Source organism: Ostrinia nubilalis, chromosome Z, assembly GCF_963855985.1.
Source record: "Ostrinia nubilalis chromosome Z, ilOstNubi1.1, whole genome shotgun sequence".
NCBI lineage: Eukaryota > Metazoa > Arthropoda > Insecta > Lepidoptera > Crambidae > Ostrinia > Ostrinia nubilalis.
This window is the reverse complement of record NC_087119.1, coordinates 5,212,253-5,239,530: the sequence shown is the minus strand read 5'-3', so window position 1 is coordinate 5,239,530 and position 27,278 is coordinate 5,212,253. Positions and strand designations below refer to the sequence as shown.

At 36.8% G+C, this 27,278-nt stretch overlaps 1 protein-coding gene and 1 long non-coding RNA gene across 2 annotated transcripts in view; both read right to left on the bottom strand.

Annotated features, from left to right (window-relative positions):
• LOC135087041 (uncharacterized) overlaps positions 1-27,278 on the bottom strand; it is a 116,552-nt gene that overhangs the window by 37,737 nt on the left and 51,537 nt on the right. The window contains exons 2-3 of the mRNA XM_063981891.1: positions 26,656-26,714; positions 649-837 (exon numbers count right to left, since the gene is read on the bottom strand). Of these exons, the coding sequence (XP_063837961.1) occupies positions 649-837; positions 26,656-26,714 (248 nt within the window). The remainder of the gene's footprint in view (positions 1-648; positions 838-26,655; positions 26,715-27,278) is intronic.
• LOC135086617 (uncharacterized) lies at positions 2,431-3,676 on the bottom strand. Its single transcript, XR_010260546.1, has 3 exons — positions 3,126-3,676; positions 2,789-3,018; positions 2,431-2,616 (listed from the first exon to the last, which is right to left on the bottom strand). It is a non-coding gene; the product is annotated as an uncharacterized LOC135086617 (long non-coding RNA).

Here is a 27,278-nt window from a genome sequence, read left to right as displayed (position 1 = left end):
CAGTCTACAACATATTACCGCGGTATTTTATTTCAAAAACAAAAGTCTTGAGAATTTATGTATCCTCTAATATTTTATAGCTGCTTAGTTTTACGACGGATGCCTTATTTATGGCATCTGAAACACATTTTGTCCTGAACAACGACGAATGATTGAATTTTCTGAATCCTGATAGATTGCAGACTCCATTGCTTAAGTTGTAAAAACCTAAAACATAACGACTAACTTTACTTGTAATGTTAATAAGGTGCATGAAAACCGAGTCGGCACTAGGTTTCACAATGAGTTACGAGATCCAAGTTAGGGTAGGTACCTATCTTCGGTAAGAGACTGATTTCCAAATTAGCCACAGTTCATATTAAATTACGAAAATACTGTTCCAGCACTTACATATTGTAGCCTTTTAGTAATAAAAATAATGAAAAAACAAAAATTTGGCAGTTGGAGGCAAGATAACCTCTGCGATTAAAAAGTCTGGGTGAAACCTTCGCTTTCTGTCAGCATAAGTGAGATGCAGGACAGAGGTCCCCATTATGGAAAAAACTATAGCCCTATCTTTGCTTGCTCTTTGGGTAGGTATTATATGTATACAGCACCTGCAATACGATGCCCTTTCACTATGACGTTAGAAAAGTAGTTAGTACTCACCCCAACAGCATTGTTCTTCTCATCGACAAGGGTATCAGACACGCAGAGCTGGCCATCCGCCACCAGGATTTGGAGGCCGAGTCGGTAGACCCCGTACACTCGTGGGGCACCCCATCGTCCGCGCGTCAGGAGTTTAAGGGTTATCACCTCCCCCGGGTTCACTGGCCTGATGATATGCCATTGGAAACGCTGGAACAAAAACGATTAGGTTAGTAAGTTTAGATTGACCTAGGTTCTTGTTTGTGTGTGAAATACCGCTATTGTGTGGAAGATTATGGAATGGCACGTCGTAAAACCAGAAGACGTAGTGTAGGCAGGCCTTCCACTAGGTGGATCGACGATGAACGTCATAAGTTACATCTAGGTGGTAGCTGAATGTGTAAAGATGATTTTTGTGATAGTAAAGACACAGAGAACTTTCGTAGTTGAGTATTGCAGATTGCTTTAGTTAGTCGTAAAAATCTTCGCAAATTTCGCTTTGAAACTAAATTGAGAAGACTACAATGTAAATTATAGTTGATTGAATAACTCCTTCATAAATAGACGGCAGCTAAAAATGGTATCACATACAAAGCAAACACAAGGCAAGGACACACATACCCCATCAAACTAAACGCTTCAACAACGTATTTTAAGCAATTACTTCGCTCGCAATTAGATTAATGTTGTTTATTCAAAGGAACCGAAAATAATATTCATATTCCCTCTTGTAATGTGAATGTAGGAACGTGTTTAAAAGTAAATAATAATTATCATCTGTCTGATAAATTAAGCACACATTGCTACTCGTAATTGCGTAGACAATTAAAATTTGTTTATGTGTGTGTAAACCATAGACATCTAGCTAGAGAGATGAAGATTTTGATTTTTGATTCAGTACGGCTATTCGTTCCCATAGTAATGTACATAGCTGGGCATTAACTCGTTAATCCGTTAATCGTTAATTAACGAAGTTAACATTTCTATTAACGGATTAACTTTTAAGTTAACTTTAAAAAATGTTAACGGACTCGTTAACTTCCGTTAAATTATCCTAAGTCCGTTAATCGTTAATCCAGTACCTACTATTTACCAAAAAGATACAGCAGACACGCTGAAAAACGCGTTCTGACAAGTAGGGTAAGTGCGCTAGTTTTCGTCCAATTATCGGAGTTGCCAACTTTGTGATGCGAAATGAATATCTTAAAATACCCTTACTCATATGTATCATATGTCATTTTAGTCCTTATATAGTCTACTTTACGTTAATATTATATGATAATAAGTAAATACCACGGGTTTTTTTATAAAAAATATTTTATGCAAAAGAGGCGATTTCACTAGTTTTCGTCCAAAAAATTCAGTTTTCGTCCTAGTGTACGCTAGTTTTCGACCACTGTGTAGAAAAAAGTTTGCAGTTGAATTATTAACTTAAAACCAATTGTACAATACAGTAACTATGGATTGTGGTATATCATTTGAAAGGTAATTTTGTTAGCTTTCAATTGATATCAAAAAGATTTAAACAAGTTTCTTACCTAAAGGGTTATGCCCACTTAGTATGGGAGCTTTGGCCTGAGGTGGACAGACATTACAGCATGTAATTTGTTATTTATTAAATAGTCTATACCAGTAAGAAACAGAATATAAATATCATTTTGTATCCAAGTCCTTAAAAAAATTTTTTTGCCTTAAGACTAGAAAGGTTAGAAGCAAAATAAAACACCATTTTTTTTATTATTATTATTTTAATCTGACTCATGGGTCAATAAAATATTGTCTAGGAACTAGGCATGTTCCTGATACCTTGCCCAGCTCAAAAACCACAAAATTGTCATAACATGAGCACAGCGACCTACTGTTATTCGGCCAATATAAGGGCAAATGAATCCTCGTCCCATCATGTATTTGTTGGGGCTCCACAGCATATGTAGCAGCTTGATCAGCTCACTGCCATCAGGGATGACATATTTGGTCAGATCCCCGCAGCTGAAACCAAGAAATTAATTATGGTATCATTCAAAATTCATTCTTTAAGATATTGAGATGTGATGTCAATTTTTATCTATCAGTTAGAAGTATTTGTATAGAACAAAATATACACTTTGTTCAAATAATAATATATCAAGCCAATGTCTCTAATAAAATTAAAAAAACTTACTTGACGAGGTGAAATCTGTTCCATTATTACATTATTTTTTAATATGTGATTCTCTTTCCGTGTTAATATGCAGTCTATGGAACGTATTTGTAACAAAGATAATCCACGTTAACTGTGACCAGTGCTAGTGGTTGCTTCTTCATTTGAAATATAATTTGTCCTTGATTGGTGCAGAGCCACACCGTGGCCACGGTCCAACATGAGTGACAACATACACTGCTGTTATCAATCTAAAAAAAAAGTTTTATTAGGATTATGGTAATCTACGGTAAAGGTAGTTGATCAAATACATTGTAAAAGGTATTCAACAAGTCCACAAGCTCATTCAATAACTTACCAGCTGAGGAGTCATCCACTGACATTATAACCAACTGAACTTAATAAGCTCTAGGCTATGTCGCCTCCTCTGCATCATGTCAGCTATACAATTGATACATATCATAGGTTCCTCATGAGATTGAGGAATTGCTGGTTGCATTATCCAAAATCGGGCTGGGGTTAACATTGGGGCTCGGGTCGGAGTCCATACGTAAGCCGTGGTCGGCGTTTAGGCAAGGTTCGATGTCCGATAGTGAGCCATTGGTCATTGGTTGAGTGAGATTCGTAGTTCGAGAGTATGCCAGGGTCATCGGGAAGGGAAGCATCGAGGACCATGGTCAAAAAAATAAAGTCGACAAAAGGGAAACTTATACAACACTCTTCTGCTTTTATTTTGGCAAAGACTTGGTTTTGAGAACTAAACAACACTCACGATGAAAAATACAAAACAAAGCGAATGACAGATAACAGCTGTGACAATATTTTCAGTGTTGCCATGCTAATAATGTGGTGATGAATAAAAATAATCGATATAAAAATCGATTGTATTTTTGATGACTCGAAATAAGGTGTATATAAGGTGTGTGTGAAATAAGGTTTCATTTAGTTATTTAAATATTTTCGGTAGTGTTATTGGAATATTAAAAAAGTTTTATAAATGTCATTTTAATGAATACGTATTTAAAAAAATACTAATTGTCATAGTCGAAAAACAATCGATATGAATTGATTCTTACCGATAAGATTCATTTTGGCAACACTGAATTGAGTGTTACAGACAGGAAGTTGTAATTATCACATAAAGTACTATTTAAATTGGATTTTTATAAAGGCAAATTGATACAAAGTTACACTAAGCGAATACTTTAAAAATTAATTAAAATTTTTTGGCAATTTCATATTTTCATTAGCAGCTTGTCCACGCCAGGCCAGAAATGAACATTGTCCTTTAGGAAAATATTGCAATAGGTCGAAGGACAAATGGACGAAAACTAATCTACAGGAATAGCTTATTTTGGTTTTCGTCCACCCCAGTGCTTGCTCATGACGTCATGGACGAAAACACAACAACGTTTAAAGCTGTTTTTTGTTTTCGTCCACATCTTTTTAACGGTTTTTATGGGTTTATCACTGTTTCAAAGTGGACGTAAACTAAAATGTTTAATGTAATAGCAATAAAGATCATATTGGAAGAAAAAACATTGTATTTTGTAGGTCCATTGAAGTAAAATGATTATTAAAAATATTAACTAGGTGTCAGGGTTTCCGTCCACGTGGACGAAAACCAAAATCTTGCAAAATTGTTATGCTAGTATTAGTCCACTTAATTATCTAAGATTTCTATACAAAAACTTTAATAAACTCTTAAAATATTGTTTATTATGCTAATAATTAGACATACGTGCCAAAAACATTACGTAAAGTAGCTAAAACAGTAATTAAACATACCATGAAAGTTCCCTACCGGCACGTTTTTTTTCTAACTTGACGACGTTTTCCATTCACCTGTGTGAAGCAGCAACTTCCGTAGATTTTTTTGGAGTTATTACTTGTCAATTTACATTTTCATGCAGGCAGAACTGTTACTTAGATATTATAGATTGTAACAAGTCCAAACTTGCACGGAAAGTTAGGTTTGTATTCTAATTTTCCGTATTTGTTTGTGGCAAGTCGGTCAAATGGACGAAAACAGGAGCTGGACGGAAAACCGGCGCAATTACCCTACGTTCGGGCTTCCAGAACCCAAAACAACAGTTTTTGTAACCTGATCACCAACGCAACGATATAAGAAATGCATTTTTTTATCTATTTACAACCGAATTTAAGACCTGTTTTCCTCAACCGATTGAGCTGTGGTATACTTATGTAAGTACGATGACAATGCAATGTTATAGTACCATTCTTCTTCTTCTTTTCGTGTCGACAACAAACCTACACAGTGTCAGCCCAAAACTCCGCCACAAGAGTGGCGTTGTCAGTAGCACTCATCAAATCCTCCAATAGTACCATTGAGTTGGTCTGATGATGGAGTCAAGAAGTGGCCATAGAAACTCCTAAATGAAACGGCGGAATCGCATCGAATGTGGGTTCGTTGGATTTGTCATTTTGAGCACTTTAGTAATAGATGATGTCCAGGGTCCTGATGATGGAGTCAAGAGGTGGCCATAGGAATTCCTAAACGGAACGGTGAAAACTTATCGAGTTTGGGTTTGTTGGATTTGTCTTTTCGAGCACTTTGGTGTTAAATTGTATTGTAATTGTACCAAGGCTCTGAGATTGAGATACAACTAAAGTGTATAATAAAAGCTTTTATTCTGAATTTAGTACCACTGCAGCACTGCATTTAATGCAGTTGTATTAAAACGAAAAAAATAATTGTACTTATGCAAGGTTCAAATCATTTCAAAAGCTTGTAGCGCAATCATAAAAGAGGAATAAATTCCATGCGCGATACAAGCTTTCGAAATTATGTGAACCTTGCAAACAATATTTTCGTTTTATTATCATGTGTTAACGGATTAACGATTAACGTTAACTTGCGTTAAATCATCCGAAATGTAACGTTTTAACGTTTAACGAAGTTAATTTTTTTAGTAACGGTTTAACGATTAACGAAGTTAACTATTTGATTAACGGTGCCCAGCTATGGTAATGTACCTACGTACAGCACCACTACATAGTCAGTCACGTGCGATTGAATGTATTTTGTTAGTTTGAATGTGCTCATGCTCATTATCCACTACGGTATCAGTACTCAACGTGCGAATAATCTTTAGCAATGTAAACTGTTTACACTTAAAACGTCAACTGCATAGCACATTGCTGTCGCGAGCAATGTGTTCTGTTTTTGGGCATATTGCTGGGACACTGGCCACGCCCTCTTTTCACATTTCCCTTTAGTTTTTGTTGTCTAAAGCGAAAGAAAGGCTATCAAGACCAAGCAATTTAATCAAAATATCTTATTTAAATTGTCTATCAAGACCAAGCAATTTAATCAAAACATCTTATTTAAATTAGACGTTTAATTAAGTCTCTACATTTACAGAGTTTCCAATCACATCATTGCGACCTCTCCGCAAGCGATACAAGCGATACAACCGAACATAACCCAATAATACAAACTTTCCAACCAACGCGACCATTGGCGGCAAAAGTTGGGTAGACCTGCAGATATCTGGCGCAAACTTGTGACACCTGTCGATTGCTGAGGCTTTAACGAGAACCTAATAATTAGGTACAGTTGAGTCAGACACAGGCGAAAAGTAGAGAAAACAAAAAAAAAATTTACAAGATTTTGGACGAGATGTGAGAATAGACAATATTATTGAAAATGAAATAATAATATTATTATATTTGAGCGCTGACAGCAGTGATGAAGACGACAGTCAGTACTAATAACAGTTTTAATAGTTCAACTGAATAAATGCAATTTTTTTCTTAAATTATGTACTTGTCTTATTTTGCTCCTTTTTACGAAAGAAAAATAATAATTGGACAGGGATTCGTCTGATGACTTAAAATTCACATTAAGTTTGAAGACCGTATCAATTCATTCACTTTTATCGATGTTTTTAAGCAGGTCACCTCACTATTAAGATAAAACTGACAGACGTCAAATGTTACCTATTAAAATGACTCCACTATAATATACCTACTTGGGAGTAAAACCTGACATTGCTTTTTCAAAGGCTGAATGGATTTAAGAGATGTATTTGGTTACAGTACATCATCGTCATAATCATTATCAGCATCAGGTCTTTTAGTCTTCACTGCAGCAGCATGATGCTCTAATTTTACAGAGGTCTATAAAGGATTTTGACGAAACTCACTTTCCTCGAGTTACCTCTTACTAGATCTAAGGACAGAATGCGAGTGGTTTTCTTCTTTGTCGAAACCACACGGCTTGACTGCAGCTTGACATTCACATAATGATCTGTAGTCGCCTCTTTAACGCCCGTTTTCACAAATATTATGAGATCTCACAGTGCGGGTGGACGCACAGGGTGACAATTGAACCAATCACAGAGCTCTATTCAACGCTGTGCGTTCGATTTGCTGCTTCACTTAAGCCTTAAGGCCAGCATCGTTTGTGAATGCGGGTGTAAGTTACCTAAGTATAAAGTGAAAATTACTTGAGCAAGGGTTTCCCGTGAACGAGCGACTGTCAACCGTACTTTTGAACCGCAAATTCAGGCACAGTGACAGTGATGTACGAGCGCTTTGTTAAGTGACCGATTGGCATGGGAAGGACGGATATCGGCCATCCTGCGATTATATTCTGGCGATTGAGGGGCTTCAGAACTACCTCTGAATGGTTAACTTAATGCTGAATGCAAATAAGGCTCAGATAGCGTGTAATCGAATGTTGAAAGTTGATTAAAGTTAGATCATTAAGAATTATTAATGTATGCTGTCTGATGCATTCAGTTTGTTGCACTAATACCAGCAGAGTGGTTTTCAGAAGAAGTCCCACATTAAATTGTAAGTTCGAGTGAAGTAAATACGGGTAATTTGAAAAAGGAAAGAAGTTGATTTGAGTATGGCGAAAAAAATACAGCTATTATAAGTACCTACCTACTCGTATTTCAGAATACATACTTTAAATCGGTACTTAGTTTAATCTTCATTATACTCGGTTAATTACATTCGAAAATTAATCTGTTAAAGTTAGTATAACCAAACATTGTTGATACATTAAGAAAGTTTTTTGCTCTTATCATCACAACATCGTAAGTTCGTAACTACTTGAAACTTTCAGGAGCATTGTCCTCGAAAGGATCCGATATTGCGGTGGCTCTTTGACGAGAACGAGAACGTACTCGTAGTCTAAGCTTGTCTCATTCGATCTAACATGCAAGTTCCTAAGTACCTTACTTGGAGTTGACAATATTGTACTTCAAGACCTTTGCAAGTCAAATCCAGTTTTGTGTTTAATTCCATCAATACAAAACTTCTTTAAATTGATTCTAGAGAGTTCTTCAGTTTTTGAATTTAGAAGATCCCACATTCCTATAAATATCAAGTTGTCAAGTACAAACATAGTTCAGACTATAAGGGTTGTCAAAGTGTATCAAGATTAAATACCTACAGATTAAAAAATCTCACTTAATATTTAGATGATATTATGTCCGTGATTTTGAAACGAGAATAATTTGGGATGTTTCTGTCACACATGTGAAAGAAAATAAAAAGGCATCTAATGGGCAAGAAGTACCTAAGCCTAAGTGTAGGTTTGAACAGTTCAATAAAAACGAGGCACCCGTAATGCTTTCCACGTAAACCCTGTCTCTAAGTGCAGACGGTGCAATAAAAGGAAACTAAGATTGTGTGTGTTCCTATCAAAGCTGCGCTATATGTCTAGTTAAGGGGTGGGAAGAAAATATCTCACTTTCTTTCGCCACTTCTTAGCACCAGCTTACATTTGTCCCGAAGCAAGCTATTTGGGACGTGTATAAGCGCCCCGGAAAGGGCCCTAAGTACCGAATAAAAGCTTTGAATTTGACTTTGACTATCCGTCAATAATCAATATCCTTGGTCGGAGCAGCTCTGGTGGAAAGAAAAAGAAAGAGAGAGGAATAAACAAATAAAAGTGTAGACCAGGTGTGTAAGAGAAATGCTATTTGCCAGCGAGGAATGTGCAAATGAATTACAATACTTTTTGCAAAACAAATGAAATATGAAAACCAGGTGTTAGAGAGAGATGGCAGCTAACAGAGAGAACTTTGTAAAGAACTTAGGCGAGCAAAATTAAGCGTATTCTGAAATACATATTCTAGCAAAACTCCGCAATACAATGTTTTAGAGCTTTGCTAAGCATCGTGCAGGTTCCCTTAACCTGGTTAAAAAGGAGGCATTTTACAACTGCAAAGCCTCTTTCAATACTCTACAATACCGCTCACACCTTTGGTGGAAAAGCAGCTTAGTCCAATGTAAATCATCTCACGTTTGTGTGCGGTTCTTACTGGCGATCGTAAATAAAGGCCGATGCAAGGATGCAATAGCGGGACATGTAGCAGTTAGCATTGTCCAGAGAAAACAAGGTTGGCATTTCGAAAATTGATGACCCAATTGTGGTGGACTGCAGTGGACTGTATGCGTTTGTGTGTGTTCGAGAGCGCTGACCGGACGATGATGACTGCCGTTGAGAGCTTGCCCTTACTATGTCAGGCGTAGTAGGTGCTACTTGCAGGAATAAAACCACTATTTCACTTGCTGAGACTTCTCGCGTTTATTATTCGCTTCCTTTTCTCAGTTCTTGCTTCTTCAGATCACTTGTTGCTTGGAGCACTTGTTCTCTGAACTGAACACAACAAAAACTTTAAATAAACTTGTCTCTCGGTTTTTTTTTTTTTTTTGAAGGGACGCGCGCTGGTAGCTTGAGGAGCTTTTCCAGCTTCACCGGGCAGAGTGGCGAGTACAGAAGGTACTCTAGCCGTTTGGCGATCGTCGGTGCGCGTGCCGACGAGGCCGAGTGTGGGCTTCGCGAAGCGAAGCCCAGGCTCGTCCGCGTCGGTCGCAGACCGACGTTCGCGATCGGGCCGTATCGAGCGCATAAGGCGCCCGATCAGTGGCGAACCCAATTAGAGGGTTGCCCACCGCGGTGTTGGACCAAAGTCCAGCCTGCGGCGGGCTCACTCTAAGTGGGCCCGATCGAGGGGAGAGTTGTCTCTCGGAGCGCCTCGCTCCGTATTTATAGGGCCCCGGGCTATATCCATCCCTTTCTCTCCCGATATTCCTGTCTCTGTCTCTCATGTTCTGGACCATAGTTCTGGAATGTTCGAAGCGAGAGGTCCGATGTTGAAGAGAATGTCTCCAACTTCCTCATTGGCCCTAGAGCAATTCCAAGTATACCATCAATAAAAGCCTAATTAGAGTCATCAAACCTCTCAGTCATTCAATTAGAGCCATTAGAACTTCATAACTATGAGTTGTTTTCTATGTGTAAGCTGAGGACACGTGTCTCCAGCTGACACATCTGTATCTTCGTAAATATTTATGCTACGATAATGTATTATACCTCAAAAATTACAGTCGACTCCAAATAGTAGGCTTTCCACTTTTCAAGACTTTAGCTCAAATACTGTTAAAACCACGATCAAAAAACTATGTGCGAGCTGGAGTACCGTGTCTCCAGCTTACACATCTGTATCTTCGTAAATATTTAAGCTACATCAATGTTTTATATCTCATAAATTAAAGTCGAATAAAAAAACCCGACTTCAATTCTTTCAAAGCTTTATTTCGAACCGTTTTCGAACTACGAACCGATACGTATGTGTAAGCTGGTGACACGTAACACACGGTGGATTATTAAAACCGTATAAGTTAGAGTTGCGTTTTAAAGATCAAATAATTCGTTATAATTGAAGTACACACGAGACATAATTTCAAATCTCTAGGCCTCTTAGTTTCAGAATTAAAAGCCAAAAACTATTTTCCCGCCAAATAATTCAAATAATATGGGTCGACTGCGACGTTGCCGTTCCGTGCGTCCACTAGAGCAGTCGAATTTGAACCTAAAAACTAGTACTGTTTGAATCATTTTTATTTGTAGTTTAAATCATTTAATTTCGATTATAAGAATTTTAGACTAGGAGTCAGCTGATTTCTGTATTGAGTACTTAATAACCTATATTTTATTAATAAGAAAAAGCTAGGTAAAACAAAATTATATTTTAATATACAAGTATAATAACGAACTTGTTTCCAAAGACTCAAATATTTGTGGCGTTTCTAAACGCAACCACTTTAATTTTTATTTAAATACCGTGATGTCCCACGATTCTGCCACGTCAAGTGGCAAAAATGGGCAACAACTATACAGGGTGGAAACGTTAAGTGATCTCACTCGATTATTTCTTAACTATACAAGATATTAAAAAACTGGTTACTGATCCTGAAAGTGCTTAATGAGCTCTTTCAAACGGTACCAATAATAAGTTACAGAATAAACTGGATCTATCTGAAAATTCAATGTTTCCAGCTTCCATACTAAATGTATGCCAGACACACAATATTAGAAGTGTAATTTTTTTAATTTAATAATAAATACTTAAAATAAACTCGTAAATTGTATTCTTATTTTAAATTATTAATGAAAAACATTGGTTTTAGGCTTTACTTGCTATAATATTGTCAAGAGATGAGTGTCATGACTGTGGTAGTACTAAATGTATGGAAGAAGGAAACATTGAATTTTTGGTTAGATCCAGTTTATTCTGTAACCTATTATTGATACCATACCATTGGATAGAGCTTGTGAAGCACTTTTAGAATCAGTAATCAGTTTTACGATATCATATGTAGTTTTTAAAATAATGTGACTTTACCAAATGTATGGAAGCTGGAAACATTGAAGTTTCGGATAGATCCAGTTTATTCTGTAACCTATTATTAATACCGTTTGAACCGTTTGATAGAGCTCATGAAGCACTTTCAGGATTTTCCAATCGCGAAAGCCCTCATTGAATTCTTCTTCTTTTGTTGAAAAAAAAAATAATAACAATATTAACATCACAAATCACAATCACTACTAAGACATCACAAAATAGACGAAACACAGCATTTTGCACAGAATTGGCCGTAAGGATCTATATCCATAGCCGTAAAACTTGTATTAAAAAAAAAGATGACAGTTGACTGCAATATTGAGAAACAGTCAGTGTTGCCAGAAGGTTACTTTTGTAACCTTTTAGCTGATTTTTGAACTGCTTTGGTTACTTTTAGGTTACACTAATGAAAAGGTTACTTTTAGGTGATTTTTCGGAATTTGTAGAATTAACTTTTACAGGTTATTCAGTAAAAAAATATTAATAGTGTCAATTTACAAATTATTTAAATTGAAACGTGACACTCAAAATGTTGATGATTTCCAATTAATTTTAACACTTTGTATGAATTTTGGCTGATTGGTAAGATAAGAGTCGAAGATGAAAGTTGTTAGTACGAATCAGCTTTATGAATCAATATGATAATAATATCAATCGCACGTGTGAGGGTTACTTTTTTTTCTATTTCTGGTAATTTCTGACAAGACCCTACTGGCAACACTGGAAACAGTTTAAGTTTAGTTAGTAAAATATGATTTATCTGTGGTAATTAAATAGATTAATTAGATTTACGAATCTCTGATGGATGAGTGATACCCGACCCGAGGTTTCCGCCAACTGGGACCGCAATCAACTAGGACCGCGGTCCCAATCGCCAGATCAGTAAAAATTAAATACTTTTCTGGGACCATTCATAAAGGACAATGATCAAAAATGTATGGAGTGTGGTCCAAATGTCAACCACCACCTATGTAGTAAAATAGTCTACTAAATACTGATTCATTATAACCAAACCGCAATCAAAAATATGCTGTCAGTAAAAAGTTTAAGACTGAATGAAAAGTCATGTTTTTACCTTTTCATCTGAAAATTAATGTTCTTGATATCATTCTATCCATCGCACATTTCGGATTAATCTATGCATATTATGTCATGTCGCTTAGTGTGCCGTGTTAGATTCTCGCTAAAAGAAAAAAAAAACTCAGAAGAAAGACAACAATATTGGAATTATGGTCGGGTGGTCGCTGCTCCGCCCCTATTGGTTGTAGGGTGATGTTATATAACCTAAAACCATCCTTGATAAATGGGCTATCCATAACAAAAAGAATTTTTCAAATCGGACCAGTAGTTCCTGAGATTAGCGCGTAAACTACTACAATTTTTCATACAGTCATAACTTTTTACTGACAGTTTATTTATTTTTCGTCCCATACTGAAAGTTAATCTCTATTTAATGGACCATAAGCCAATATAGGTCTCATTAGTGGTGGACATTTGGACCACTTTTGGTCATTGTCCTTTTAGTACGATACCGATTTTGGAATGAATAATATATTTTTTTAAGTTATCTATGAGTGAACCTAGTCGCTGGAAGAAAAATATTTAATTTTTATCGATCCAGCGACTGGGACCACTGTCCCAGTTAATTGCGGTCCCAGTAGCCGGAATCTACGGCCCGATCGCGAACGTCTTCGCTTTCGCTTCGCGAAGCCCACACTCGGCCTCGTCGGCACGCGCACCGACGATCGCCAAACGGCTAGAGTACCTTCTGTACTCGCCACTCTGCCCGGTGAAGCTGGAAAAGCTCCTCCAGCTACCAGCGCGCGTCCCTTCAAAAAAAAAAAAAAAGCCGGAAACCTCCCCGACCCGACCGTGGATCACCAGTATTCTACTACACAGTAAAGTATAGGGTAAGGTGGGGCACAATGTTACAATGCATATTTCTCCGTCCCTTTCTATTAGTTGTATGATGTTCAGCGGCTCAGTTCAGCAGCTCTTATGAGCTTGACAAACGTGTATACCAACATCATACAACTAATAGAAAGGGACGGAGAAATATGCATTGTAACATTGTACCCCGTGTAACATTGTGCCCCACCTTACCCTACCTAGGTTATTAAAAGTTGATCGATCTGTGATAAATAATTTACCTGATTAATTAGTTTTATGAAGTAGGAATTTTATTTCATTAGTGATACCCGACAAGAACGTAGATCATCGGATTTCTAGTAAAGTGTATCTACCTTAATTATTAAAAATGTTAATTGATCTGTGATAATAATCGAGCTGAATAAAAACGTTTTTGATTGTTATTTTAGTATTTCATTCTAGCTATTATATTTCCAAGAATAACCTGGTTTTGCCATGTCTGAATACAGTTTTTTTTTCGGTTTCGGTAAAACCGGTTTTGTGACCCCCTAAATCCCACCCTTACGTTCATATAAAAAGAATGTGCGTAATCTATACGTACATAAGGCACCTAAAATAATAGAGAGGAAAGAATTGATTGTATTGAACAATGAACCGTCTCAGCTATAAAAGACCCACTAAACTGAACTGTCCCACCAAACACATTGATAGGGGGCGCCACCATTGTTCACCTGTACAAGGTTTCCCAAAAAGTACTGTCAAGCCGAAGCCCAGAGGTAGAGTATCACTAGGGCTACCCGAATACTCGATTTTTTCAAGTTATTTATAATTTTCAGATGATATGATAATGATGAAAATCTTTATCATATTTCAAAAACTGGGATAAAATCTATCCTACGTCCTTTCCCGGGACTCAACCATTTCTATGCCAAATTTCATCAAAATCGGTTCAGTGGTTTAGGCGTGAAAGCAAGACAAAGTTACTTTCACATTTATAATATTAGTATAGATGCAATGTTTTTGCCTCGATTAAATAAAACATTGTGATCAAAATAAAAACTTATTATCAAAATATTTTATAGGTTATTAGGTACTCAATACACAAATCAGCCGGCTCCTAGTCTAAAATTCTTATAATCGAAATTAAATGATTTAAACTACAAATAAAAATGATTCAAACAGCACTAGTTTTTAGGTTCAAATTCGACTGCTCTAGTGGACGCACGGAACGGCAACGTCGCAGTCGACCCATATTATTTGAATTATTTGGCGGGAAAATAGTTTTTGGCTTTTAATTCTGAAACTAAGAGGCCTAGAGATTTGAAATTATGTCTCGTGTGTACTTCAATTATAACGAATTATTTGATCTTTAAAACGCAACTCTAACTTATACGGTTTTAATAATCCACCGTGTGTTACGTGTCACCAGCTTACACATACGTATCGGTTCGTAGTTCGAAAACGGTTCGAAATAAAGCTTTGAAAGAATTGAAGTCGGGTTTTTTTATTCGACTTTAATTTATGAGATATAAAACATTGATGTAGCTTAAATATTTACGAAGATACAGATGTGTAAGCTGGAGACACGGTACTCCAGCTCGCACATAGTTTTTTGATCGTGGTTTTAACAGTATTTGAGCTAAAGTCTTGAAAAGTGGAAAGCCTACTATTTGGATTCGACTGTAATTTTTGAGGTATAATACATTATCGTAGCATAAATATTTACGAAGATACAGATGTGTCAGCTGGAGACACGTGTCCTCAGCTTACACATAGAAAACAACTCATAGTTATGAAGTTCTAATGGCTCTAATTGAATGACTGAGAGGTTTGATGACTCTAATTAGGCTTTTATTGATGGTATACTTTTAATTGCTCTAGGGCCAATGAGGAAGTTGGAGACATTCTCTTCCGATGTTGCCGTCCCGTTTCTTTTTCTCTCGAATATTCCAGAAGTGTGTAGAAGAGTAATTGATGTGCAAGCGAGATGACAGATAATGTGAGAAAGAGATGGAATGTTATTTATCTCTAATCGACTCTAATTGATCATTTTAGTACATTTTCTGATTGTTAACGTTGCTAAACAATTCTAATTAATAAATTAGCGTATTTTCTCGGTTGACGTCGCTAACACCAATTCAAAGACGAGACCACAAAGCATTTTCTTGGGAAGGATCGGATAGTTTAGTTTAGTTGTTATCTAGATAAGTGTAACATTAGATGAAATATGCGTAATATTGCAACCACTAAGTATATCATTATGTACCTACTTACTATGTAGCGGATAATGAGCTGATTATTTTCCCCTGTTGATAAATTAACAACACACTAACGTTATCAACACCAGAAAAATTACCGATGCACTAGGTAGGTACCTATTTTTTTGGGAATGTCGTTAGGATTTAGTAAACACTGTATCGGTAGGTCATTTAAAAAAAAATCTGGTAAGGTGCCTGCAAATTGTCTCCTTTTGAATAATGTTGTTCACTATTAACTAAGTGCAACAAAATTTTCTTTAAATATAAAAGACGGAGTTCCAAAACCGAACTAATGATTTTCGAACATAATTTCGAGCGGGCCAAAGAAACTTTAAACGACATTTTCAGTTCCAAGCGCCCGTGTAATTCTTGCATGATGCGATCCACCTCAAAGTCCAATCAAAATCCTTTGATGCCACGTCTGCATGAGGCGTTAAATTCGAAATACACGGCCATTATATTTCGTCGCTTCATTCTTTGATATAATTATTTACAAAGTAGTCCCTTTATCCTACAGGCAACATCGCACGACTTTAGAGAGTATCTCAATTGACTTAAAAAACATCATTCGTTCGGTTCACTCGTTCGGCCGTTAGCGCCCAGGTTCTCATTCCTTTTTCGTGCGAGGCAACGTGCGCACGCGCCGCAAAAATGCCGAAGCGCAGTGCACAAGAGAAATTACAACGCTACGAAAAAAAGATTAGGAAGTTATTGGAGAAAGAAGAACAAGTAAAACGCCGACGAATACGCTGTATAGATTCGTCAGACGATGAGGAAAATACAGGTACCTTCTACCTACCTATCATTATTGAATAGTGTTTGTATTTTAACGATTTTTTTTAAATACTGTGATGTAGTTCATTTGAAACTTTTACAAGCTAAAATAATCATAACAGTACGTTAATAATTACATTGCATAGTATACTTACCCACTTTAAATGATGATATTTATATTTTTATAATCATGAAAAATCTTAACATTTACAACTAAATCGAGATTGACTGCGGGTCAATCGCGATATCATAATTAGCTGCGGGCTAATTGTGGATCATATTTAGTGGTCATATTCGTAGAAATTACATGCATTCTTAGATAGATGCGTGTTGTCTACCCCCTATTGTCTGCGGGACAATACAATACACATTTTTTCTATAAAAATTATATTAAATAATAATTTAACTATGTCGATTAATTTGCATTACAAAAATTACCTACCTTAACTTTTCATTTTTTTTTTTATTCGTTTTATTTTCACAAAATTTATTCTTAAACTAAAATCGTTGTTTTAGATACGATTAATATCGTTCAACCAAATGAAGCAGAACCGACTGCTAGCATCCCAGATCCATCCACTGGTTTCGATGAAATCCAAACGGAACAATCTGTGTTAACAGACACCGCAGTCACGCCAGAGGTGGCTGCTCAGAATATAACTCCTGAAATTACACTTGATGCTGAAATTCTTTCTGCCTTGGGAGCTTCAACATCTGACGTCCCCGATTTTGGAAATCAAATACACGACAGTTTAGCTAACTTATGGACTCCGCTTTTAAAAAAAGGCCTACCAAAAGACCAGAAGGAAACTCTTTTCAAAGAAAAGGATTACTTAATTCCTAGCAACTGTAAGCTACTGCAGGCGCCTAAGTTAAACGCCGAAATATCCGCTGCAGTGTCAGACGTGGTAAGAGGACGCGATAAAAAGTTTATCGGTTTTCAACAACAGCTCGGAGCGGGTACCTCGGCAATAAACAGAGCAATGGATACCTTGTTGTGTTCCGATAACAAAATACAAGCCTTAAAGTATTTGAGCGACGGCTGCCGCATCTTAACCGATTTACATTACGCCCTAACAAAGGATAGAATCAAATTGATTACACCCAGCTTGGAAAAGAACTTTTTACATGTCATACAAGACTCTGAGCGAGATGACACATTATTCGGCAATTCACTATCTGAAAAGATTAAAGCCAGTAAGGCAATTGAACGACAAGGTTCCCAAATAAGGAAACCATTGACGAATCAAAAACCAGCGACCGTTCCATCAACTGTTAGTCGCCCTACTCCTCAGGGAAACTGGTCAGGACCTCCTCGGTACCCGTCGAACAGGGGGGGGCGGGGAGGTCAGGGCTACAGGGGCCAGCGACCAGCAGCTCCTCCCAGGCGGACTTACCCTGCTTCGACTTCGAATCAGCTGAAGGGCTACAACCAGCCCCGACCCCGTGCACCGCCACAGTAGATCAGGTACACGCAGGCCGAATTAAATTATTCTTCCATTGTTGGTCTCGTATAACAAACAACCAAACTGTCTTAGATTGGATAAAATACGGGTATTCTATACCCTTTTGTCAGGAAGTGACGCAAAATATTGTCCCCAAGTCTAACTTCACTCCGGAAGAAAGACTCGAGATGGCTGAGGCAATTGATAAATTAATTGAATTAGGAGCTGTTTCACAATGTATTCCAGTTCAGGGCCAATACATATCTAATATATTCTTAGCCCCTAAGCCAAATGGCACAAAGCGATTCATATTAAATTTAAAATGCTTAAATAAATTTATTACAAGTACCCACTTTAAAATGGAGGATTATAGGACCGCTCTAAAACTTATACCTCAAGGCGGGTTTATAGCTAAAATAGATCTAAAAGAGGCTTATCTCTTAATCCCAATAAGCGAAGACGATCGAAAATATTTAAGATTTAATTTCCAAGCTCCGAATTCAACTAATTTATGTACTTATGAGTTTACCGCTATGCCCTACGGCTTATCTGTGGCACCCAGGGTTTTTACCAAAATAATGAGAGAGGTTATTGCATACCTTAGACAACAAGGACATAAATCTGTTATATATCTCGACGATATATTATGTATCGGCGATAATATCGAACAATGTATTGATAATGTACGAACAACCCTATCACTTTTGGAGTGTCTCGGGTTTGTAGTGAACTACGAGAAGAGCGCTTTAGCGCCTTCACAAGTTTGCACGTTTTTAGGTTTTGTATATGATACAAAACATTTTTCGATATCATTGCCACCAGAAAAGCGTTTGCATATCGCCCAAATGGTCCAAAAGTTCTCAAAACTTCCAAAATGTACAATACGGGAGTTTGCACAGTTAATAGGTATTCTAATTGCAGCTTGCCCCGCAGCTAGGTATGGATTCACATACACAAAAGCTTTAGAACGCCAGAAATTTCTAGCTTTGTTAAATCATAACGATAATTATGAAGCCAAGATCCAGCTTCCCTCACTAATCTTAGAAGATCTAGACTGGTGGCGTGACAATATTTCAACAACGTTTTGTCCAATGCGAACACTTAATTATAAAAAAGAAATATTCACGGACGCTTCCCGTACAGGTTGGGGAGCGGTCTGTGACGGGAAAAAGGTTAACGGGAGATGGAAGCTTGCGGAATTAGAATACCATATTAACTATTTGGAACTTCTTGCAGTATTTCTAGGATTAAAAAGTCTTGTTGCGGAAATGGATCACTGTGCTATATTACTGCGGGTAGATAACACCACAGCGATCAGTTATATTAACCGCCAGGGCGGTATCCAATTCCCGCATTTAAATAGTTTAGCCCGGTCCATTTGGCAATGGTGCGAGATGCGTAACATTTGGTTATACGCATCATACGTCAATACTAAAGATAATTTTGCCGATGCTGAGTCAAGAAAGATCAACCCCGACACGGAGTGGGAACTATGTGACGAAGCTTATCAGTCAATAGTACATAGTTTTGGCTGTCCAGAAATCGATTTGTTCGCCTCTCGCAACAACACCAAATGCGAAATATTTACATCTTGGAAACCAGATCCAGATGCTGTCGCAATCGACGCATTTACAATTAATTGGCATTCGAAGTTTTTTTACGCATTTCCACCATTTTCATTGATTTTGAAAGTCATACGAAAAGTCATAGACGACAAAGCTACTGGTATCTTAGTTTTCCCGTACTGGCCATCCCAGCCTTGGTTTCCCCTCCTGCATAGTATTCTCGATTCAAAAATTATTTTTCTGAACCCACATAAGTATCTGCTCCAATCCGCTTTCAGGAAGCACCATCCGCTGCATCCAAAACTTACCCTGGGTGCCGCGAGGCTCTGCGGGCGGCGTTCGCACGCCGCGGCGCACCATCAAATGCTCTCCAATTAATGCTCGCGTCACTGTCAGACAATACCATCAAACAGTACAGCGTCACTTTGAAGCTTTGGTGGGAATTTTGTACGCTTAATAACATTCCGGTTTTCGAAAATTCCAAAACATTAGTTCTGTCTTTTCTAACACAACAATTCAATTCTGGTTGCTCTTATGGCTCTCTTAACAGCCACCGTTCAGCATTGTCACTTTTCTTAGACGACAATATAGGCTCTGATGAATGTATTAGACGTTTATTAAAAGGGGCATACAAACTTAACCCAAGTCGCCCTAAATATACCACAACTTGGGACCCACAATTGGTCCTTAATCACATTTCTAATTGGTACCCTAACTTAGAACTGAACATGGAAAAAATAACTAAAAAACTTACCATTTTACTAGCACTCTGTACGGCACATAGGGTTCAAACCCTTTCTCTTATTAAAATCGACAATATTTCTATAACTCAGACCGGTGTTAAGATAGCCATAACTGATATAATTAAGACTTCCGGCCCCGGCCGGGATCAACCCATCTTATTCTTACCATATTTCCAAGAGAAAATAAACATATGCCCTGCTTCAGCCCTCAAAGATTACATTTTTGTCACAAAAAATATGAGGACCTCGAACGCAGACAAATTGTTATTAACGTACAAAAAGCCCCACAAAGCTGCAAGTTCCCAATCCATCAGTAGATGGATCAAGCAGTTATTAGCCGAATGTGGTATTGACGTGAACACGTTCACCGCGCATAGCACGCGTCACGCCGCTTCCTCGACCGCCCGCGCCGCGGGGCTCAGTATAGACACGATTTGTAAGACGGCTGGCTGGACCAGTACTTCTACGGCGTTTGCTCGCTTCTATAATAGACCAATATTAAGCGAAGGTGATTTTGCAAACGCCGTAATGCGGCATACAAATAGTAATTAGTTATATAATACTGAAGTCTTATTTATTATTTTTGGTTTTCATTGTATGGATACAATATTTTTTGTTAGTTAAATTATCACAAATATAGTACTTAATTTAATTTAAGTTTGGTTATTATTTTAGAAACTTACCTTGCACTTTATTAGAACAAAACTTTTGTCTCTGAACATCTACTTTGTAAATAATTATATCAAAGAATGAAGCGACGAAATATAATAGATGATCAAACGAACTTGCAAGTGAAGTTCGATTGCTATTATATGAGTCGCTTCATTCGAAGATATACGAACCCTCCCACCCGTTAACCACACACGCAAGTGTGGTGTAACCCAAGGAAAAGTTTTGTTCTTTATTTACACTCTAAACATAATGAGAACCTGGGCGCTAACGGCCGAACGAGTGAACCGAACGAATGATGTTTTTTAAGTCAATTGAGATACTCTCTAAAGTCGTGCGATGTTGCCTGTAGGATAAAGGGACTACTTTGTAAATAATTATATCTTCGAATGAAGCGACTCATATAATAGCAATCGAACTTCACTTGCAAGTTCGTTTGATCATCTATTATACCTTGCTGTTGGACATTTGAAACTTTGACACTCATACTGAAGCTTTTTTCTGCCTACACAAAGACGCAAAGCTTTTACATAAAATTAAAATACAAAAATGGAATAACCATACTCGGGAAAAATTAGATCTAGTTAAAATATTCTGGATTACTTGCTTTGAATTTTTACCTATACAGTATAAACTGAAAGAAACGTAAAAACGTGAAATGAAAGTTTTTACATACTCACAAATACCTTACCTACATTATAATGCAAATCTTCTCTTTGGAGGTAACTTTCGTACTTACTCTTTTAATCTGCATACATTCAAATGGCATTTACTGGGCTCTACTCTTAGGCTCAGTCTACTCGTATGTATTCTGTGCGTGCGAGATGCTACTGCAAGTAAATGTGCGTGTTTATTAGATTAAAAAAAAACAATTGAGAATAGAAATTGGGCAGTGAAAAAAAATATAATTCTTAGTGGCCAGTGCATAGTCAAAAATTGTATGCGGCCTTATTTTAAGTAACTTATATTGAAGTTCCCATTATACATGTTTAAATGATTCTCATCATACCAAGATCAACGGCTCAGACCTGAAATATCTGTTTTCCTAAAATGTACAATTCTCAAAAAGTCGACGTACTCTTCATGTTTGCATTCCTATTTTGTCAGCTTTATCGAAATTTCTTCAATTTAAAATGTGTGCAGTCTTACAAGGTCTTCTACTCTATAATTTCAGTATTTTGAGAAGCGGACGTTATGCAAAAGACGTGCTCACATTCTGAATAGCAGCAATAAAATGTAACTCTTTAAATACATTTTAGGAAAACGGAAATTTCAGGCCTGAGCCAGACCAACGACTTAAAAGGGATAATAAGGAAGGAGAAAAATATCTTACAATAGATTTCATTACGATTAATGCAAACAAACCTTTCTCGACTCAAAGCCTCAAAAAACCCTTTGTTCTTCGTTTTCTTATAAAATTATGGCTGTTACGGTCTGCTTATTGAGAACTAATAATAAAACGATTAGCCTCGGTTAGAAACAAATTAATTGAACTCGTTAGTTAAGAGTAACAGTTATTAAAACTGGAAAATGTTATGTAAGACCCAGTGTGCCTACCATGAGTTTACGTTAGGTGAGCTCGCTAGCGAATACGTCAAAAAATTCTATGAAGATTTTATTTCTTGAAAGTAGCCGCTAGGGGCGCTGCACAATATGTCATACATTTAAATGTCATTTTTTTACGCAGTCGCTAGCGAGCACACCTAACGTAAACTCATGGTAGGCACACTGATCAGTTAATGTAAACTTTGAAAAGCAATATGAAATAAGTTATTAAATAAGTATGTCTAGAATATTTTCCAAGCTATTTTTAAAGTACATTTTTCTATTCACAATGCCTTTGATCCTATGTGGACTGAGACAGTTAAATAACAGTTTTTAATTAAGTAATGAAACGTCAATAAAAATAAACTATTTTGTAATAAGTAAAGCACCTAGTAATATTGAGTTTATTAATTATAGCTTTCCGCCCGCGGCTTCGCCCGCGTGGAATTTTGTCTGTCACAGAAAAACTTTATCGTGCGCGTCCCTGTTTCAAAAACCGGGATAAAAACTATCCTATGTTCTTTCCCGGGACTCAAACTATCTCTATGCCAAATTTCATCAAAATCGGTTGCGAGGTTTAAGCGGGAAAGCGTAACAGACAGACAGACAGACAGACAGACAGACAGAGTTACTTTCGCATTTATAATATTAGTTGGGATTAAGAAACATTGCATTGAATGTTTAAACATAAAGTAAGAACATACAATTGGAAAACTCGAGAAGATTGGTTGGCATGAAATATCTTTTTCAGTTTATCTTCTAAACACAGCGTTGACTTCGATTTAAATAAAATACAAATTGAAATTTCTGATAATTCATTTTGGAGACGGATCAAATGATCATTATTTCGGGAAAAGCTCATAATAAAAAATCTAATCTTGAAGGATACCAAAAAAAGATCAAGTTTGATTACTTTTTTCCTACATTTTCCCTATATAAAATCTATAGTACAAACAAGTATGGTTAGCGTCACAAGCCTTCAGCAATCTTGAAAAAAATGCAAATTGCAACGTTGGCACAGAATTTCCCTTTTGACTTTGGCGTTATTAAAGTCAAACCATATTGCAACCAAATAATATGGCAGACAAACATTGACATAGCCCGTAGCTTCTCGACGTTGTGGTTCGCATACCAGACTACCTACACTAGCCGACTGTGGTTGCGGTTCTGAATTTCGCTTCGAGTAAATAATTTTAATGTACACCATAAATAGTTACCTTACTGTAAAATGGTTTACTAATAGGTACTAAGGTGGATTCTATAGTTATTTTGATCCGTTATATTTAAGTACGAGTATACAGGGTGGAAACGATAAGTGATCTCACTCGATTATTTCTAAACTATACAAGATATCCAATAAATGGTTACTGATCCTGAAAGTGCTTCACGAGCTCTATCCAACGGTATCAATAATAGTTTACAAAATAAACTGGATCTATCTGAAAATTCAATGTTTCCAGTCTCCATACATTTAAAAAACTGGTTACTGATCCTGAAAGTGCTTCACGAGCTTTATCCAACGGTACCAATAATAAGTTCTAAAATAAACTGGATCTATCCGAAAATTCAATGTTTCCAGCTTCCATACATTTAGTACTGCCACAGTCATGGCACTCATGTCTCGATAATATTATAGCAAGTAAAGCTTAAAACCAATGTTTTCCATGAATAATTTTAAATAAGAATGCAATTTACGAGTTAATTTTAAGTGTTTATTATTTAAAATAAAAAAATATAACACTTCTAATATTATGTGGCTGGCATAGTGGCATACATTTAGTATGGAGGCTGAAAACATTGAATTTTCGGATAGATCCAGTTAATTGTGTAACCTATTACTGATATCGTTTGAAAGAGCTCGTGAAGCACTTTCAGGATCAGTAATCAGTTTTTCGATATCTTGTATAGTTTAGAAATAATCGAGTGAGATCACTTATCGTTTCCACCCTGTATAAGTATTATGATTAGTCGGATAACGTAAACCATTCTAGCTAGACTGGATCAAATCCAAAAGTTGCTAACACAGTGGGGGCGTTTGGCGGAAAAAAAGCTTGGAAGCCCTTGCGCAAATGGCGGTTGCAAAGCGGTAAGCGCTGTCACTGCTAAAAATGAATGAACCACGACACTATTAAGGCTGAGTTGCAACACCTAACTTTGACCGTAAAAACGATAACCGATGTTTTTGTATGGAGTTTGACAGATTTTTGACGTTTGTCAAAATTAAAGTAAGATGGTGCAACTCAGCCTAAGTATAATAGCAAACGTGTTCTCGGCGAAAACTGCAGTAGCCATTTTACTTACAAGTGCTTGGAGCGCTTTTTTCCACCAAACGTACACAATGTGAAATGCTCGTACTAATATTGACATCACTTACACAGCAGTATAATATTTAAAATAAGATTTTACTTAGGCTGGGTTGCACTATCTTACTTTAACTTTGACAAACGTCAAAAGTCTGTCAAACTCCTTAAAAAGCACTGGTTATCGTCATAGTTACGGTCAAAGTTAGGTGGTGCAACTCAGCCTAAGTGAATCAGTGCTGTACCTCGGCAACAGGGCCGTGCCTCCCTTAAGTCTTATCGCTAAACTAATTGCAAGAAACTGGATTTTCTAGAAAACTCAATATCGATGTAGGCCACGCAACACGCTTCATTTTATTCTTGGACGATAAGTAATTTTATCTCGCGTGAAGTTGATCGAGTTAAGTGAAGTTAATGAACGCAAGCGGTGTAAAGTGTTTACGGCGATATGCAGGTAATCTTATAACTCCTACGGAGAGTGAAAAATCGACAAAGTGCGGGAACATGACGTGCAGGGATAGATTGGCATTAGGTTTCATGGTAGGTACATACAAGGTAATGCGACGATGAATGATTTTCAGACACAAAAAATCCTCTCTCTCTCCTCCTCTCATTACATTTTAAAAAGTGGAGCGTGAGGATCGCATTGAGGCCACGTCGAATGTAATCCCTTAAGGCCAACAAGATATTCAATTGTACTGAAATGGGTTTCGAATATAAATTATTGATAGCTCAGCCATACATTTATCTTTGGAAATATAAGCATGAATAACTGATAAAGTAACAAGCCTCTAGAATTCATAACACACACATTCAGGCGCGTGCTAGATATAATTTATGTAAATTTTTTGAGATAAAAACAAATACGTTTTTTATCATCCTTTAGTGATGTTAATAAACAAGTTGCTATGAAAATTGAGGTATAAACATGACAACACAAAGAAGAGTAAATAATTCGTAAAAAGTAATGTGTGCTCTTTAATTAGAAAACTCTGAAAGAGATCAAAGGCAAAAGAAAACGCCTCTATGTACCTACATAAATTATTAAACTTTTACAACATACTGAAATCAAATCAAATTAAGTATACTTACTTACACGTAGAATGGAATATCTATATTTGAAACCAAGTTCTTCCATTATTCTGTAGTTCATAAAGATAGCATTCCTGTGCTTCATTTCCGCAGAAAGCGGTGTGTTCACGCGCGAGTGGACTTATGGCTCTTACAACACAAGCAACCAATTTACATTCCCATTAAAGAAATTCACTATAAATTCTGTTAACGTTTATGTTAAGTGCATTTTAGAACCTGCGAGCTGAACGAAAATGCTCACTGGCACGGTAGTGTAAGTCGTGTGTGTACCTTCAAATTTATTTTTTAAGCGTGAAGAGCACTGGTACGTAATTTATCTGAGAGTATTTTTTAAACTTTCTGTTTAATAATGAAAATTTTGTAAAAATATAATTTCTCTACAGGGTGTTAGGTAAATGGGTATATGAGCCGACACTAGCCCATGTTAACATGGGCATATAATTGGTATGGTGAAGTCAGAAAATTGATATCTTCATTTTGATTATTTTAATTTTCATACAAATCGGATTTTATACAATTTATATTGTATGAAAATTAAAAAAATTAAAATGATGATATCAAATTTCTGACTTCACCATACCATTTATAGTGTCGGCTCATATACCCATTTACCTCCCTGTATAATAAAAAGAAGATTATATTATCAATGCTAATGTTATAAATAAGTTAACTACACCAGATACAAAAGCTTTTATCGACATGTAACTTTTTTGAAAGTCATAAATTGGTGACGCGTTGTGAATACGGATCTCAAAGTACACCCTGCATCCCCTCCCCTCCCCCCCAGAATGGTCTGGTGACCCCCCCCCCCCCCCGGGAGTTGGGCTACCAGTTTGAAGATGAAAGTTGATAGTACTAACAGTCATGAACTATGATACTAATCGCTCTGGAAAAGAAAAATACTGGAAACAAAATGAAGCTTAGATTTTATTAAGATAATGATAATGATTATAACGTACCTGGTTGACGTGGATGATTTCGTCATTATCCACCAGGACGGCGGAATTCTTGATGTCTCCTGGAACAAAAAAGAGAAGGTTTAATTTTAACTTCAACCGTAACTAATGTTAATCTAGTCTAGCGTTCGTATTCACAAACATTACTATGAGGTCTCACAATGCGCGTGGACGCACAGGGTGACACACGAACCTGGACCAATCACAGAGCTCTATTCAACGCTGTGAGTTCGATTTGCTGGTTCACTTAAGCAAGCATCGTTTGTGAATACGGCTGTTAGTCATTAGCACCTAAAGAACAGTGACAGTCTTCACCAACCACATAAATTAATTAGCGAAATAATACGCAAACTAACTCAGTTATTTCGACAGTGTTACCTTTAAAAAGCAGTAGGCTGTTCATAATTACCCTGCTGTATTTATTTCTACTAACCTAATGGCCTCTAAAGAACCTTTAAAGAGCCTATGTAGAGCTTTACTAAATGCTCAGGGAGTATTAATCAGCATAGTTGCACTTAAATGAAGGCAAATGGTATGATTAAGGAAAATAGCTTTATCGGCTAAATAAACTCAGCTGTGTAGTAGTAATTCCTCGTAGTGGATAAAAAAATGCTACCTTAGGTATT